Source organism: Amphiura filiformis, chromosome 17 (assembly GCF_039555335.1).
Source record: "Amphiura filiformis chromosome 17, Afil_fr2py, whole genome shotgun sequence".
Taxonomy (NCBI): Eukaryota; Metazoa; Echinodermata; class Ophiuroidea; order Amphilepidida; family Amphiuridae; genus Amphiura; species Amphiura filiformis.
In genome coordinates, this window is record NC_092644.1 from 53,131,384 (window position 1) to 53,149,478 (window position 18,095).

The 18,095-nt window shown below is 36.4% G+C and overlaps 1 protein-coding gene across 2 annotated transcripts; it reads right to left on the minus strand.

Moving 5' to 3' along the window:
- Positions 1-1,888: 1,888 nt before the first annotated feature.
- Positions 1,889-10,041, minus strand: LOC140137967 (uncharacterized). 2 transcript variants are annotated; one of them, XM_072159788.1, is made up of 5 exons: positions 9,810-10,041; positions 8,010-8,169; positions 3,551-4,846; positions 2,767-2,984; positions 1,889-2,114 (listed from the first exon to the last, which is right to left on the minus strand). In XM_072159788.1, exons 1-3 carry the CDS (start codon positions 9,831-9,833, stop codon positions 4,692-4,694), a joined length of 339 nt encoding a protein of 112 aa, XP_072015889.1. In that variant the 5' UTR covers positions 9,834-10,041; the 3' UTR covers positions 1,889-2,114; positions 2,767-2,984; positions 3,551-4,691. The 2 variants fall into 2 exon arrangements, with proteins under 2 accessions (XP_072015889.1, XP_072015888.1); XM_072159787.1 differs by having other exon boundaries at positions 9,727-10,041.
- Between the last annotated feature and the right edge of the window lie 8,054 nt (positions 10,042-18,095).

Sequence of the window (18,095 nt, forward strand, 5' to 3'; positions counted from 1 at the left end):
TGCATTTTAAGCTCTCAATGAGTACCCAAATACCCATGTGCCAAGTTTCATCAAGATAACTTATCTCCTTCTATCAAAAAACTTTACTTTTATTTTTTATGCATACATAATTAACCACCATATTGGCAGCTGGACTTAGTAAAAAACAATAAAAATAAAAAGAAAGTTGTTGCCAGAGTGGTTGGTTGTGAGCCACTTTGACATGAAATATCTCCACAACCGAATGTCCGATTGAATTTTGGTTTTCAGTTTTGGAATCTGCAGACCAAGGCCTACAACATATCTCATTACAAAAGAAATCTAAATTTTTGGCTCAGCCAATAGCGCCACCTTAACAATATTCAAAATTGTTTTAAATATACCAATACATGCTTTAGTATTGAACACCTTGTCATGAAAAACCTTCATTTTAACAATATTCAAATTTTTTTTACAGATACCAATACATGTTTTACTCCAAACAACAGTCTCTAAGAAATAATTTGATCATTACATTTGAATCATTTGCATAAAGGAGTTAACAATATTCAAAATTGTTTTAAAGATACCAATACATGTTTTAAGATTGAACACCTTGTCATTAAAAACCATCATTTTAACAATATTCATTTTTTTTACAGATACCAATACATGTTTTACTCCAAACAGTCCCTAAGAAATAATTTGATCATTACATTTGAATCATATGCATAAAGGAGTTAACAATATTCAATTTTTTTTAAATACCTATATATACATGTTTTAAGATTGAACACCTTGTCATTAAAAACCATCATTTTAACAATATTCAATTTTTTTTTAAAGATACCTATATATACATGTTTTAAGATTGAACACCTTGTCATTAAAAACCATCATTTTAACAATATTCAATTTTTATACCAATACATGTTTTACTCCAAACAACAGTCTCTAAGGAGTTAACAATATTCAAAATTGTTTTAAAATTAAAGATACAATACATGTTTTAAGATTGAACACCTTGTCATTAAAAACCATCATTTTAATATTCTTTTTTTTTAAACAGATACCAATACATGTTTACTCCAAACAGTCTCTAAGAAATAATTTGATCATTACATTTGAATCATTTGCATAAAGGAGTTATCAATATTCAAACTTGTTTTAAAGATACCTATATATACATGTTTTACTCAGTCTCTAAGAAATAATTTGAATCATTTGCATTTAGGGAGTTAACAATTAGAGAATAAAGTTATTGTTTTTAGACTGCTGCGTGTATGTATCGTCTGATATAACATAGGCGTAGTCATTATTTTATGCAAAAAATAATGATAATAAAAGGTTATAAATAAGATTGAACAATCCATTTGAACTCAACAGATCTCTCCACATTGACATCTTTTTACAAAATTTTGCCAAATCTTTTGGACCAATTTTCAGAAGGTCTGAGCTAATGTTTGTGATAAACTGCTGGAACACTGACCGTGATCATGGCGAACTACAAACTTTTCAATACATTCTTTCAAAACTGATATAGGCCTGCATGACTCATTGGAATCTAAGTCTTTTCCTGAACAAAGTTCAGCAGTCCACCATGATCTTGGTAATCTACATGTGTATGTCACATACCCATCTCAATTTGTTAACAGAATACTCATATAAAATTCCCTTTAGTCACTCCACTAAATGAATGGTCTAGAAGCCAATCTGGCCTGTTGCCAGCTCCACCTGGTGATATGTGAGTGCAAAGCAAAGCCAAAATTATTTGGTGAATTTTAATTTGATAATCTAGTTTCTTTCTATAAAAAACTTGATCAAAAGAAACCTTCCAATTGTCTGTCATTGTTTAAAACAGACTTGGGATCGGGTAAGAAATAGAACTGGATGTTGAGCCGAGCACCACTATGCTGTCCAAAACCTCGCTTGAATATTGATTGGCTAAGCAAAAAAAAAATTATTGTATTATTGTATACAAATAGGTGAAACTTACTGAAGACACAGTCAAACAAAGGAGTAGCTCCAAAGGCAAGCTTCCCATTGGCCCCTGTCATGTTGCAGAGTTGAGCTAGATCGTTACTTATCATAAACGAAAGCACTCGTTTTGTTGCTTCCCATGTATTTCTTCCTCCGAAGTCAGCTAGGTAACTTATCTGCATTGTAAATGAAAAAGGAGAAACATGGACAGTAAGAAATAATTGTTGCACGAAAGTGCACACTTCAAAATCCTGGCTGTGAAAAACTGTAAATTTTGTTAACAGTGATGATTTTTTTCTATGTAAAAATACTGCTGAAGACTTCCTAAACATGTTTGATACTAAATGATAAGGAATCTTAATCCCTATGCCCCGTATTCTTGAAAGAGGAATAACTTTAATCCACCCTTATTCCAGGAATACGGGTCTCTGAAATCTGCCTTCACAACATGGGCGGAGAGATCCAGGGGAGGAAAGGGAGATTCAACCCCCCCAATTAAAAAAAGAAAAGAAAAAAACAAGACCTATTTTTGTTATTTCAACCACTTTTTGGGTTTACATCCCCCACGTTTTAAACAAAGATCTCCACTACTGCTTCACAATATAATTTCTGGAATCAGGAAAAATCTTGGAGAATCACACCCCTGTCCATGCTACTATAACAAAATAATGCCATGTCTAGTTGTCTCTGATCTTCGCTTCAATTTTGGACCAGAGCCATTTAACAGTCTTCCCATGGAACTGATACAGGTTTTGTTTCCAATTGACTTGTAAACATCTAATTAACTCTTGTTTGCAGGTCCACACCTAAAAGTTCAGTCCTACTTACCAGACCATTTTTAAAACCTGAATCTTGTAGTTTCGTGTTCATAAGGGTTGCATCTTCTATCGTTCTCAGGGGAAAGGATACCCCTTCAGGTATTTCCCATCTGCAGCTTTGCTCATTTGCATTCCCTTTCCTCTGCAACATATTAAGCTGATGGCTGTGGATCCTCTGCGTTTCTCTGATGTCCTCTAACAAATTTAACATATGTTCCAGCAAGGGTTCTGCAATAAAGTACAAACAACATACACTATGGCTCATTAAATATCCATTTTATCCAGTCCTGCTAAATTAGCATTACATTGTAGGTTGAATTTTATATAAGCCCTCCTATCTAAACTTGATCTTACTTTGAGAATGGACATAATGTCACCGCATATTTTACATTAGGCAGAACTGAAACGCGCGCGCTGTTGTCGGTTTGCTGGAATACAAAAAGGTGCGGTTGTGACGCTGGCACACATGTAGAGACGCGTTGTAACATCAAGTCCATTCTCTGCTAGGCAAAAACCCTGTGAAACAAAGAAAATATTTTTCGCACGCACTGTAGTTTTAGTAATTTGTTTCGACCAATGGCTGGGGTAACTTATCTTCTTGTTACAAAACCATTTCTACAGAGAATGCTGCCACTGCATTAGATGAAAATGGCCCACAGTAGAAACAATGTAAATGTAAATGAGCTCTAAATTATGATAGAAGTTAACAAAGAATGTGACATTTTTGACATGAAGACAAGAAAAATCAATGCTCATTATGACCATTTTAAAAAGAAAACTCCATAGTGACTTACTTTGGTTTGATGAGATCCTTTGTTGCATACTTAAAGCAGATGGGGGTTGCAATGTACTCCTTGAAGTAGATGGCTGTTGCGATGTACCCCTTGAAGTAGATGGCTGTTGCGATGTACCCCTTGAAGCAGATGGCTGTTGCGATGTACCCCTTGAAGTAGATGGCTGTTGCGATGTACCCTTGAAGCAGATGGCTGTTGCGATGTACCTCTTGAAGCAGATGGCTGTTGCGGTGTACCCTTGAAGCAGATAGTTGTTGCGATGTACCCCTGAAGCAGATGGCTGTTGCGATGTACACCCAGAAGCAGATGGCTGTTGCGATGTATCCCTTGAAGCAGATGGCTGTTGCTGCGATGTAACCCTTTAAAAATACACATAAATATTACTGTATGGTCGTTGTTGGCTTTTTCTCATATTGCGATTCTGTTACATAGTTCATGCCGTAAGTTTACATACTTTTGGAACTTGCCTAGTGCTGAAACTGACCCCCACCCCAGGTAAAATTCACTCTTTATCGCTTTGTAATAAGTGTGGTAACCAAAAAACATACAAAATGTTTATATATTAAAGTGCAAGGTTTCCAAATTCAGCAACCTTTCTTGGACATTTTTTTGGGCTCATACATATGTAAATTCAAATTTGGAGACCTTAAAATTTTGTTTTTGTTTTGGTTTACAGACCATCATAAAAATGAGTTTTGATACCTATACAACACAAACTAGTTAAACTGCATGGTGAACTCTCAAACTAGTTAAACTGGGGAACTCTTAACAAAATGAATCACAATGGTAGTGCTAGCCTAGCTTGAAGCCTAGCCTGACATCAATCCCCACATGCTGGAGAATTGGCCCTATACGTTTGCGTACCTCATCCCTGCTGCTGCTTGGGTCATAACAGCTCCTGTTCGGCAAACACTTCAGGAGTTTTATTCCCGATCTGAGGAGTATTCCATATTATCTTCATTTTGGTTTATTCGCTCTCTTTTTCCCCCTTATCTTCTGCACCTGCCAGCTGTAACCCTATGGGCCGATTATCCAGTGCTATAGGCTTGATATCCAGCTTGGCTTCATGCCAGGCTAGCACTACCAGTGTGGAACCATTTTACTGATTCGGTGAACTCTAATAAAAAAGTGTATGAGAGGTTTATTCCCCATCTGAGGAGTCTCCAGTTTTATCTTCATTTCTTTGGTTCCTTCGCTCTTTTCTTCCCCCTTCTCTATCTCCAGCACATGCCAGCCATGAACCTATAACTTTGCGTATCTCATCCCTGCTGCTTGGGATGATTTTCCTAAAAGCTCCTGTTGGGACACAAAAATTTTATGATAAAAACTGCTCCAAGATGCCTGTCAACACGTTTTAAAACTTGTCTTGGTGACTCTTTATCTGACATTTTGGTGTTGCTTTGGTCCAAATCTGACGTGCGGGCACTTTCTTTTTCTCTCTGTAATCTTCACCTATCACTTAATTGTCAACAGTTCTTAAGTTAAGATAATTAAATACATGTATTATCATAACTTTAATTATTATCATACCCTATACCTATAAGGGAAATTTGGACACTCTTAGAGTCTAGCATTATCAGTTTAACCACAGTGCCTGCAATATTGTGTTCTCCTAATCGCTACAATTGTAATGTGCAGGGACAAATGGGTCATTCCATGCCAAATCAACAAATTTTCAAGAAGTTTCCAGCCTTACCCTCTCAGATTTTCTTTAAATTTCAAAAATGGGAATTTAGGGCTAATTAGATCCCCCATGGGCCACCCAAATTTAAAATGGCACGTATGGAAAAACCATAACAGCTATGGAGCTAAAATTTTGGATTTTTTTTCTAATGGCTATAAGTGCAATCTGAAAATCTGCAAAGGTAAGGCTGGAGCCATTGTTGAATTGAATTTGTCCCAGAAGTGTAATATACAACTAGAAGGCTATATATTTGTACACAAATACGGCTATACCCGCATGTTATCGGTTTACACAAACTTACAGTGCTTATTTGCTGAGGACTTAGGTTGCCAGTCTCTCCAATTCACAGTGAAGCTATGCAATTTAATAGATTGAAATTCACAATATGCAATTTGATTAGGGGAAAGCTATTCCAGAGGGAGTATGTAAATTAAATGGAACAGCCATTTCAGAGGGAGTATGTAAATTAAATGGAACAGCTATTTTGGGATCATTTCAGAGGGAGTATGTAAATTAAATGGAACAGCCAAAGGTATGTAATTTGAATGGAACAGCCTTAACGCTTCACACATGGTATTTCCAATTATCATCATCTATAATTATTATAGGCCTAATACGCTATTGAAATTCACAATATGTAATTTGATTAGGGAAAGCTATTCCAGAGGGAGTATGTAAATTAAATGGAACAGCCATTTCAGAGGAATATGTAAATTAAATGAAACAGCCTATTTTTTTTTGTGGCCATTTCAGAGGGAGTATGTAAATTAAATAGAACAGCCAATGGGTATGTAATTTAACTGGAACAGCCTTAACGTTTATGTTATCTATATTATAATTACGCTATTGTCTGTGAATCTGTTTAGTCCCTACGTGTATGGGGTGGGATGGGATGGGCGTTATTAACAATATAATTCTCAGGTGCAATCTGTGTACAAACTCTGAGCCCTGAAGCTGCTTTATTTGATGACAAACGGACGGCCCTTTTTTTAACATTTGGGGACCATAATATTTGACTTATGAGGCTCATGTACATATGTTGAAGTATAATTCTCAAGTGCTATCAGTAGACTCAAGCTGGGCACTGTAGCTGCTTTATTTACTGAGTAACGGCTGGCCCTATGTTTTAGCGTTTTGGGCCCTGGGGCCAATGGAGTGACATATGGGGCTCATATGTACATATAACAATATAATTCTCAGGTGCAATCTGTGTACAAACTCTGAGCTCTAAAGTTGCTTTATTTGATGACAAACGGCCGGGCCTTTGCTTTAACATTTGGGGCCCTGGGGCCCATAATATTTCACTTCTGAGGCTCATGTGCATATGTTGAAATATAATTCTCAAGTGCTATCAGCAGACTCAAGCTGGACATTGTAGCTGCTTTCTTTACGGAGTAACGGCCGGCCCTATGTTTTAGCGTTTGAGGCCCTGGGGCCCATATTATGTGACAAATGGGGTTCATATATACATATAACAATATAATGCTGAAGACCTATTAGTGTACCAAATCTAAACCCTGTAGCTCCTTTATTTGCTGAGAAACGACAGGCCCTTTGTTTTAACATTTGGGCCATGGGGCCCCTAGCCTTAAACATCTGGGGCCAAAATGGGCAAAATGCCATTTACAACTTAGGGCCCATATATGTGCCACATATGAGCTCTAGTGGCCTTGTAGTTTTATAGCTAGCCTTGTCAATCTGTTGTCCCTTATTTTAACATGGCCCATAATATATGACATGTGGGGCTCATGTATACTTGTTTATATAGAGTACCCCTGGATCTATCAGTGTACCAACTCAGGGCCCAGAGGCTGCTTCATTTAATGAGAAACAGCATGCTTTGTATTTTTACATTTGGGCCCCTGGGGCCTGTGACCTTTGACCTCTGGGGCCAAGATGTGCAAAGGATAAATCTACGGGGTAGGGCCCATAAGTGTACCACATATGGGCTCTGGGGCCCTTGTAGTTTTAGCGCTAGCTCTTTCAATCTGTTGCCCCTTATTTTAACATTTGGGGCCCTGGGGCCCATAATATATGACATATGGGGCTCGTGTATACTTGTATATATAGAGTACCCCTGGGGCTATCAGTGTACCAACTCAGGGCCCTGAGGCTGCTTCATTTGATGAGAAACAGCATGCTTTGTATTTTTACATTTGGGCCCCTGGGGCCCGTGACCTTTGACCTCTGGGGCCAAGATGGGCAAAGGATAAATCGACGGGGTAGGGCCCATAAGTGTACTACATATGGGCCCTGTGGCCCTTGTAGTTTTAGCGCTAGCCTTGACAGAATGTTGTGTTTGATGGAGGAAGAGGAGAAGAAGGAGGAGAAGAAACCATAGAATGGCAATATACCCGTTCATGCTTCGCATGCGGGTATAACGAATTACCATAACACTATGCTTGGTGTGGAAGTTACATGATGACCTAGCTATTGTTCACTAAACCCGGGACTAAACCATGTCAATGAAACATTGCTTCACCATGTTCCTGACTGAGACCTGTTTGACACTGGGGGAATATTTACATGATTAATTATTTTATTAGTCTTTGGCTGTTTGCCTTCATTCTTGGAGAATCCTCCTCCCACCCCCTCCCCCAATGACCCAATGAAACTTCCAAACCACATTCTCTGCAAACCTGTTCTCCTATGACATGCCAAATTCATACATTAGTCAACCCCTCCCTACATGTGCCAGGTTTATTTCTGGTAATATTTTGTGCCATCTTTGGCATCATTTCTCATTATCAACATGTGCAAAATTTGAGTACTTACTTATCACCAGTTGATATGTCACCAATGTTTCAAAACATTTCTTTTGTCTTCTGCCACATAATGAATACTGCAATGCAATGGTTTTTGTAAATACATTCGCCATGACATTCCTTGTTGCCTGCTCGAGGTTGCGACCTCCTAAACTTGCCAAGAATGAAACCTGAAATTTGAGTGGGGAAAAAATATTATATCACAATACTGAAAAAGCATGAAAAAAAAATATATTCAATTGTGTGAATATTCAATACAGCTGTTTACGCAATTTCACAAGGCTATGTGTTCACTAAAGGTTGTTGAGACGAAACTCACTTCCGCTTTGTAAGTGATAAAGGAGATTAGAGAGAGTGATCCGGCAATACATGGACCAGCATCACTCAATAATTTGGTAGATAATATACAAATATATACTGCCATGAGAAGTTCTGGTTAAAACTATGGGCCCGAGGTGAGATCAATAGGAAAATAGTATTAATTGATCTCAACGAGGGACCATAGTTTTAACCAGAACTTCGAATAAAGGCAGTATATATTTGTTTTATATACTTCATTAATATGTTCTTTGTTCATTGATTTGTTAAAAGAAAATTATTTGACGTTTTGACTCTCCTGCTTCTATCCTGAGTGAACAGCACAACCAATTTAAGCACAACCTACCCTTCAAAAAATCGAATAGCCTAAAATCGGGCTAACCAATTACAGCAGCGAAATGACGCTATGGCAGTTTAGGTAAGCGTGAACTGTTCCGTCGCGATCGAATGCGCGCACGCCGAAGGCATGGTCAAAAGTACTATTTACGGCTTGGAGGTACTATTTACGGCTCATCCGGGACATTGAAAATACTATTTACGGCTTAGAGGTACTATTTACGGATAGGAGTACTGATGGTAGAACTATTTTTGGTCATGTGATCCACTTTTAACCAATCAATGAACAAGAATATATTAATGAAGTATATAACAAACACATTCAGCAACTATACTCATGAGTAACCTTCTTGTATCCACTGAGATCATGTCCGGAAATGTGTCTGTTATTCAAATGTTATCCGGTATTTTCCAAAAGTAATTAATTGCTCATAGAAATTATACACAAAATGAGTTCCATTTGCAAATATGGAAATAGTCAAGGTTTCACTGATGAGAAACTCTTATGAATGAATGTTACCACAAACCAAACTGCAGGTATGTGCAGGAGCATCTATTTTTCCAGAAAATCAAAACCTCTCTCCTACCTACTACATGTATGCTCTGTCCAAATACTTCACCAACTAGAACCTTTGTTTTTAGGGCTATTTTTCACATCTTGTGTACATGTTTAAAATCCATTCATCTTTTTCTGCGAGTATTTTCCTTGTTCTTAATGTTTTTTATTACTACTTTCAAATCCCAAATTCTTCCCATACTCCAGGGAGGAATTTTGAAAGAATAAATACCCCTGGGTACATGTACTCTGACTTGGAGAAACCACCAATATTTCAAATAAACCAGAACACAAAGAGATCCTGAGCCCTGAACCTAAACAGTTTCCCCACCCCCTTCTTTTTAAAAAAGAATAAGAATTCACTTCTCAAAGAGCTTTAACATAATGGTCAAGCCCGAAAACAGCATGCAAATGACCAGAATAAAACCAAATATGTAAACCATTAAATTTAGGCAAACAGAAAACCTCTTATCAGACAAAAACCTACATTCTCATGCTTACAGAGATATGTACTTACAACTTTCTTTGCATGAATCCTGTCAGTGACCCGATCTTCAAACATATCAAGCTCTTCAGTTGTTTGGACTGGTAAACTAATACCTTCTGGGAGTTCGTCATCACCATCTTGTCCACACAGAATATTCTCAATTCTTTTCAACCGTTCTGTTTGATCAGTTTGTTGCATTTTCACCGTTTCAATTGCCATGAGAAGTCTTGTTGTTTCAGATGCTGATCATGTTGATAATGAGATTGTTGAGACAAAAATATAAAGAACGACAATGATTTTCATATACTCTCAAGAATGAAAATGTCACAAATCAACATTATAACAATCAGGGTTCCCAGTTTTTTTTGTTTATTTGAATTCCCTGAGTTTTCTTTGATATTTCCCTGACAAATTATGAAAATTCCCTGAGAAATATACCAGTTTTCAATGGTGGCATTTTTTCAACTGAAAAGATTGCCCTTTGTTCTACTCAGATTCCCAAAATTCCCTGAGTTTTCTCTAACATTTGCTGTTGTTTTCAATTCCCTGAATTTTCCTTGCCTGGAAAAAGGTTATCCCTGACTTCCACGAGTAGCTGGGAACCCTGAACATGCCATATCATACTCATAGGGGAACATGTACATTACCAACAACAATACTGAATTGAAGAGCTATAAGCCTAGTACTAGTACATTCTGACAATTTATAAAATGTAGAGGTGTCATTAGATGTGCACACCACCATCAAGCAGGAAAATGTACCAATTATTTGGGACACATGCAACAGTGCGCATATAATTTCTCAAAGGCACATAACTTTTGGTTGCCGATGAGAATATTTTAACATTGGTGTCACTTTTCCAGAGCAAAATCACTGAGTGTTGTAAAACCATTGCTTTCTTGATGTTCGAAGGGGCTGCGATGATTTTGTTGACATGCAATTGAAGGGATCAAGGCTTCCCTTTAATTTGTTTCATATCACAATGTTGGGGGAAGGGGTGGCACAATTGTTCTGATGAAAATTGGCTTTCCGTAGAATGATTGAATTGAATATTATTTCACAATATGTTAACAATATCAGACTCATAAAACATGCATTTTAAAAGGCAGCTTAAGGGGACACTGGCTAGTTTGCTGTTGCAATTTGGTCTTTTGTTGCATTGTGTAAATTGCATTGAGCTTTAGCGAATATTGTTGTTATCATTGTAAAGCTGTTGTGTCAAAGAATCCAGGTACACATTATACATTTGTACATTGCATGCATTGCGTGTCTTGACTTATGGTGTAAAGAGAGGTTAAATGAGTTTTCTGTATAAAACAACACATATCTCAGGAACCACAGTAGGCCTACATTAAGCAGTTCTTTAAAGTTTAAGTATTGCATTCCGAACATCCTTCCTTAATCTGCCAATCTAGATATTGAATACTGATTTTTTAGAGCATTTCGACCAAAATTAACCAGCTTCATCTTAAAGCATGAGAGGTCTTGTGGGTTCCTAGGCAAGCGTAAAATATCATCACTTGTCAAAAAATACATATTAACAGGAAATTGTGTTTCAACCAGTTTGCAACAGCTCACTCATCATCTTCCCCGTAAGTTTTTTTAACAACTACTTGCTTGCTCTTGAAGTATTTTGTCCCAAGGTTGAAGTCTGTCTGCGTCCTGTAGTTGTAGTGCTGGCCAGGTTTGTTGGAGTGCCTAATGGAGTTGCATTCCTGCCTGCACAAAACATGGAATCAGAATCACAAACATTCATGATTGAATCAATTATTTCACAATATGTTCTCAACATAAGGGCGTGATCACACCATGCCAAAAAATCATCTTCCCCGTAAGTTTTTTTAACAACTACTTACTTGCTTGCTCTTGAAGTATTTTGTCCCAAGGTTGAAGTCTGTCTGCGTCCTGTAGTTGGAGTGCTGGCCAGGTTTGTTGGAGTGCCTAATGGAGTTGCATTCCCACCTGCACAAAACATGGAATCAGAATCACAAACATTCATGATTGAATCAATTATTTCACAATATGTTCTCAACATAAGGGCGTGATCACACCATGCCAAAAAATCCTAGGACATGGACTTGACCCTACATGTACATCAAGACCACTTCTAAACACAGTGTGAACACGTTTCAATGTGGTAGCTCGACCCCTACATCAGCGATGTGGACCGAGACCACCTATATGAGGCAGTCTTGGACCTATAGGACGCGGTACCAAATGTGTAGTGTGATCACATTTCACTGTTTAATGTGGAAACGTGTATAGTGTGTTCTGTTCGTCACACTTAGCGTGTGAATGTAGTGAACACTTAGAAACTTTGGAATAGGCTAGGCTATGTTAGTTTGGTTCGAGAAATAGTACTGATCTCAAGTAGGCCTAGGCCTATTTGAATAAGGCCCTCCACAATTGTTCCAAGTTTCCTGTTAATTAACCGCGTCAAAAATTGAAAATTGCAAAATAGGTTAGGCCTAAGTTACAATGTAGCCTACATCATGTACAGGGTGGCCCCATACATGTACATTTAATATACATGTAGTGTGTAACAGACAAAAAGTTGGTAAAAATGGCGGTTTACTATTTTTCCCTCTACAGCACACATTAGACAAATTATAGGCCTACTTGATCAATCCTAAACATGTAAATTGGTAGTTTAGTTTAGCTAGGGCTGTTACCACCTAGGCTTACTAATTTTTATATTAAAATTTTATTTTGGATTTCTGCTTTATTGCTTAGACCTAGGCCTAACTTTAAATGACTTTTACTTGCTACTTTCTAATATGAATCATATCAACATGATCAACAATAATGATGAATTAAACAAACATGCAAAGAGCTTACTGGAGTGTAGGGCTACCTTTAGTTATTGAAAAAATAAAGCAAAGTTGTAAAATAATTAGGCCTATAGGGCCTAATTAAATGCTCACTCTGGTCAAAATGGCTTGATAATTTGTTGTGATAATTCATGAATTTAACATACATGACATAACTTAACTTTGGGCAGTACACAGTCCATGAGTCACTTGAAAATTGAATAAAACCTCTTGAAAGTTAGGCCCTACAAACAATTTTACTTCTTGTCAATCGGATCATCATTCTTCTGTGTGCCCTAATTTGAAGTATATGACACGGCAATTTAGAAGTGTAAAATACTGACGTTTTAATAATCTTATTAAAAGCCAATAAACGACTCTAAAACATCAATATAAACATTACCATGATCTATGCACGTACCGCATTCACGTACTACCTTTTACCATAGTTTCACACAACAGGATGATACTGATTTTACAAAGATTAAAATCTTACCTTTCTTGTACAGTTTGCTGCACTACTCTGAAAATGGCGGTAGGCTCTGACTGACTTATTTCGCTGGTTTTGAATCACAGCGAAACTCCCATTCACTTTGAACGGGAATTTGCGAACTCTCGGAGCCAGTATGACGCAGCGCATATTTTGTTCCTCTAGCGCGAAGCCGGTGCTCAACGTTATTACTACGCCAAAAAATAGACCCATTTATATAAGCAATATTTCATGGGTATCATTGGAATTTTTGTAACAGAAATATTACCATTTTTCATTTTTAGCAAAATAAACTATGCACCCACGCATAGACGAGGACATTTACATAGTGCAATGTAAGGAAACTAAATTTTCTAAGTTTTGATATCCCTCCGCATATAAATTAATTGGCGCGCGCACGATCATGAGGTTCATCAAAAATCAAACCGAAATCGAGGCTTACAAATAGCCCAGACCGGTCCATGCATGTTCACGATGCATTCCCATGCACTGATTGTTGATTGATATCTTTAAAAATATAAATAAATAAATAAATAAATTAAATAATTAAATAAATAAATGAAATAATTGAATAAATAAATGAAATAATTACATAAATAAATATGATGATCAATGTAAAATTAATGTTTACAAATTAGGCCTAAAGCCTGACGTAAAATCCAAAATTTAATAATAATTTATTAATATTTTGATCTGTTAAGTTGAAAACACATTTCATAAACATTCCAAAGAAACTAAATGAAAACGTTCCAGAAGAACGTTTCATGGACATTGCAAAAAAGCTATGCAACAATTAACATTAAAACCAATGAATGGTTTAAGATTGGCCTGCGATCAACTGATGTAATGCCAATCAAACGATATATAAAAGACCAACATTAAACCAATGATTGGTTTATTATTGGCCCGAGATCAGCTGCCAATGAATGGTGAGCCAATATTGGCCCAATATTATATACTGATGTAATGCCAATCAAACGATATATAAAAGACCAACATTAAACCAATGATTGGTTTATTATTGGCCCGAGATCAGCTGCCAATGAATGGTGAGCCAATATTGGCCCAATATTATATACTGATGTAATGCCAATGCAACTTTTTGCCAATATTGGCCCAATAAGTATATGTTATCTGGGTCAGCACTCTGAACTGGTATAAGGTGACGAATCACTTGCATACACAAGCAGAATGGTCTGTCAAGACCACACATGTTCAACAGGTTCAGTCTGAACCCTAGTTAATCTAGTACGTGTCGTCTGAACCTAATGCATTTTAATACAAACAACAAATGTTGAGGAATCCTTAATAAAGGTTTTCTGAACTTCACATGCCATCAGTACTGTACTACTGGTATTTTATCAACACGGGCCCATGACAGTGCATCCAAATGAGTGACAATCTCTGAATCCACACATAACACAAGAAAATCTTTTTTTGTATTCTTAAAGAGTGTTAGTACTTGGAAGCATTGTGAATTTATAATGCATCCATTGATGATAAGTGCTACATTCCATCATGTACAAGTTATCCTCTTCATCAGACGCAGGATACGTAAGGTGACACAATGTGATCAGGTCAAGGGTTGACCGAAAAGGAGTCATGTCGATAACACCGTTATCGTCAAGGTGATAGACAAGGTCAATGTTGAAGAAATAGACGGACGAATATAGATTTGTGTAGCAAAATCATTTATTCTATTTCTACTACGATAGCCTCACGGCACGTTGGTTTATTGGCTGAGTGAGTGATTAGGTCCTGATTGGGTATGAGTACGTGCGGTGAATGAATCCCTAAGATTCATATCACAACAAATGTGGTTATTGGTTTCACAATTCTGTAAGGTTTAGGAAGGAAGTTTGCACTTCATTGCTCTTCCTGCTTTTCTCATTCTTTTTCTGCCTTTTACTTGCTACCCTCCTTGATATTTCCATTACCTCACTGGTTCTCTTTCTATTCTCTTTCCTCCTTCTGGCTCTTCCCACTGCTTATTTCAGTATGCCTTTCCTCTCTTCCGTGGACATGCTGTACAGCCAAGTAACCACAGTATTCTTCCTATAGCGTGTATTCTTGCAGACAGGAAATCCAGATTCATTTTTAGCTCCCTCCTTCCCTGTGCTGAACATTCATTTCGTATATATTTTATTTCACATTTGTGGCCAAAATACCGAAATATTACAAATAATTATTATTATAAGACACTTAGAATAACACACTAAGTTTAAAACATTTCAAATTACAAATGTATGTGTGTATGTATGTAAACAGATTCTGTTTGCACATGTATAAAGATTCATTTGAATTGAAGGGTATTTTTCCAATATTTGCAATGTTAAGTTTTACTGATTTAATTATAAGTTGTGATAGTGGCACAGCTCTTTACAACTGCACTCGCCATTGGAGGGCCCTTTGGAAAACCCATTATCGTCTATAGAGTACATATAGCTGATGTCAGAAAATGATCCCTTTAATTAAATTTTGGTAACTACAGCCATCTGAATAGCTGTAAAGCTTCTGTAGTGTTTGTCCTCACTTTGATGCAAGATGGTTGCAGGCCTTTTCCTGGAACACATGCAGGGAGTGGTGGTCATATGTCAGATTATCAGTGATAAACACAAGGCTTTCTTTGGTGGGTTTGTTGCAGTTATGTGATGGACAACGATAGTAGCAAACAATTGGGTGTCCTGTTGTCAAATAAGCTCCTTGTACCTCATCTTGGTACATGCATTTATAATTTTCAGTGAAGTCCAACACTGAGATACATATGTTGTTTGGGAGTTTTTCTTGTTCGTACTGCTAGTCTTTTTGAAATGAGCAGCAAATGGGTCCATCTCTTTTGCGTTTGACAATCATTGATGGCGTCGCAAGCTATGTCGCTGCTCTATTCAGATTCTGAAAAGGTAACTTTTCAAGCTCTTTTTTTTTATCTTTGGACAGCCATAGTGTTACTGTCTATGATTTATTAGCAAATTACAAAATTTAAATGATGGCTGATTTTATGATATAAAATTTTTAATACCAGAAAAGACGGAACAAAACGAACACAGACAACAATGAAACAGACAAAAGGACAACTTTCCCATGTTATTTTCATTAGGTGTGCACAGAATGTGAAAAAAAAAGGTTTAAAGGCGAGGAAATGCAAATAAAAATAGGATGGCAGGCAAATTGATCTCAATCCTCATTAAGGTCAAACGAAAATTTCTTAAAATGTTTGCCCAATTTACCTTTACCTTCTGCGATCCTATATTCAGTATTAAGTTTCATTCTCACAAAGTTCATAAAAGCTTGGAAACTGGGAGAGGTCTTTTGAAATTTACATCTATGAATATAAAACTTCAAACATAATACAAGAAAGTTGATTACATTGATCCCATTTTTTTTGTTTTGGTAGTTATAAATTGTAATAATATCACCAGTTTTGCTTTCAATAAATTGGGTCAGACTGTTCCACAAGCATTTGATTTTATCACAATCACAATCAATTCTACCAATTTTATATGAAGGAATTTGTTTATGCAAATTGCTCTGTGAAACAATTTAAAGCAAAAGGCCCTAAATTGAGTTTTAATACGGCAAGAAAAGTCATTATTGTGAACTTCATTCCAATCCGTATCCTGATCCATATTTAACACATCAATCCAAAAGCTCTCGGTTTTGGCAGGTCAGTCCTGTGTTTTCAAAATAGTGTATGAAAACTTGGTAATTTTGCCATTTTCAAATAAGCTTTCAACAGTCTTATCAAAAACATTTTCTTGAACTTTAGGAGGGTTATAAAACCAGTCAATCAAAATTCCTTTCATAAGATAGTTGTACTTTCTTCTGTCTTTAATAGATATATCAAATTCGAGAACAAGATCTTCGAAAGATTTAATAAAATTATACCCTCTATTAAGATCCTCAAGGGTATGTATACCACGATCAAACCAATCATGATAAAAGAAGAATTTCTTGGTTTTCAAACGAATATTGCAATTCCACCAAATGGAATCCTGAAGGAAATAATTATTATAACCAAGATTCTCTTTTATTTTCTTCTTATACACGTACCAAACCCTAAGAGTTTCAGCCAGTTGAGATAGCAAGAGCACAATTTGGAGCATCAGTTGTCCATAAAGCTGACGTGTCAGTATGGAATTTTGAAAGAACATTTGTTTCCAAATGTTTCCAAAAATCATCACAATTAGGATCCAGCAAATGTTTTGCCCACACTAATTTTTGAGCTTGGGAAAAAGCCTCAACATCAATCATGCGTAACCCTCCATTGCTGTAATCGTTCAAAAGGTAGCTTTGTTTTACCCGGTCATTTCCACCATTCCAAATAAATTTAAAAAACTAAGAATTCAATTTTTTAACGAAAACCTTTGGAATTGAAATACATAAAACTGAAAATAAATAAATAAGCTGTACTATGTGGTAATAACAAACTCTTAATCACTCTTAAGCAACGTTACCAACTAAAGACAGATTCCTTGAACGCCAACAATTCAGAATTCGTTGAATTTGAGTAAGTTTGGGGAGAAAATTAAGCTCATACAATGCATTCATATTGAATGAAAAGGGAACCCCAAGTGTTTTAAAAGAATTATTTTTCCAAACAAGACCTTTATCACTAAATTGCTTTGATTCATTCCCTTTCAACCTTCCAATGTGAATAGCCTCAGACTTTGACATATTTATTTTGCACCCAGAGAGTTTGCCAAAATGTTCAAGAGTATCAAAAAGATTCAAAAAGATTCCAAATCTCCATGCAAAAAACAAGTTGTGTCATCAGCTAAAAGACTAACCTTTTTTGTTTATCTCCAATCTTAATGCCATATTAATTTTGTCATTTCCCCTAATTGAAATACTTAACACTTCAATCGCGCACAAAAACAATAAAGGCGAAATTGGACAACCTTGAAATATACCACGTTCTAAGAAAATCTCATCAGATAAAAACCCATTGTTTGAAATGAAACTTTTTCTATTACAATAAAATGTTTTTACCCATTGAATAAAATTATTTCCAACATCAAATGCCTCCAAAACCTGAAATAAATAATCATGCTCCACACTATCAAATGCTTTTTCAATATCTAACAAGACAATGGAACTTG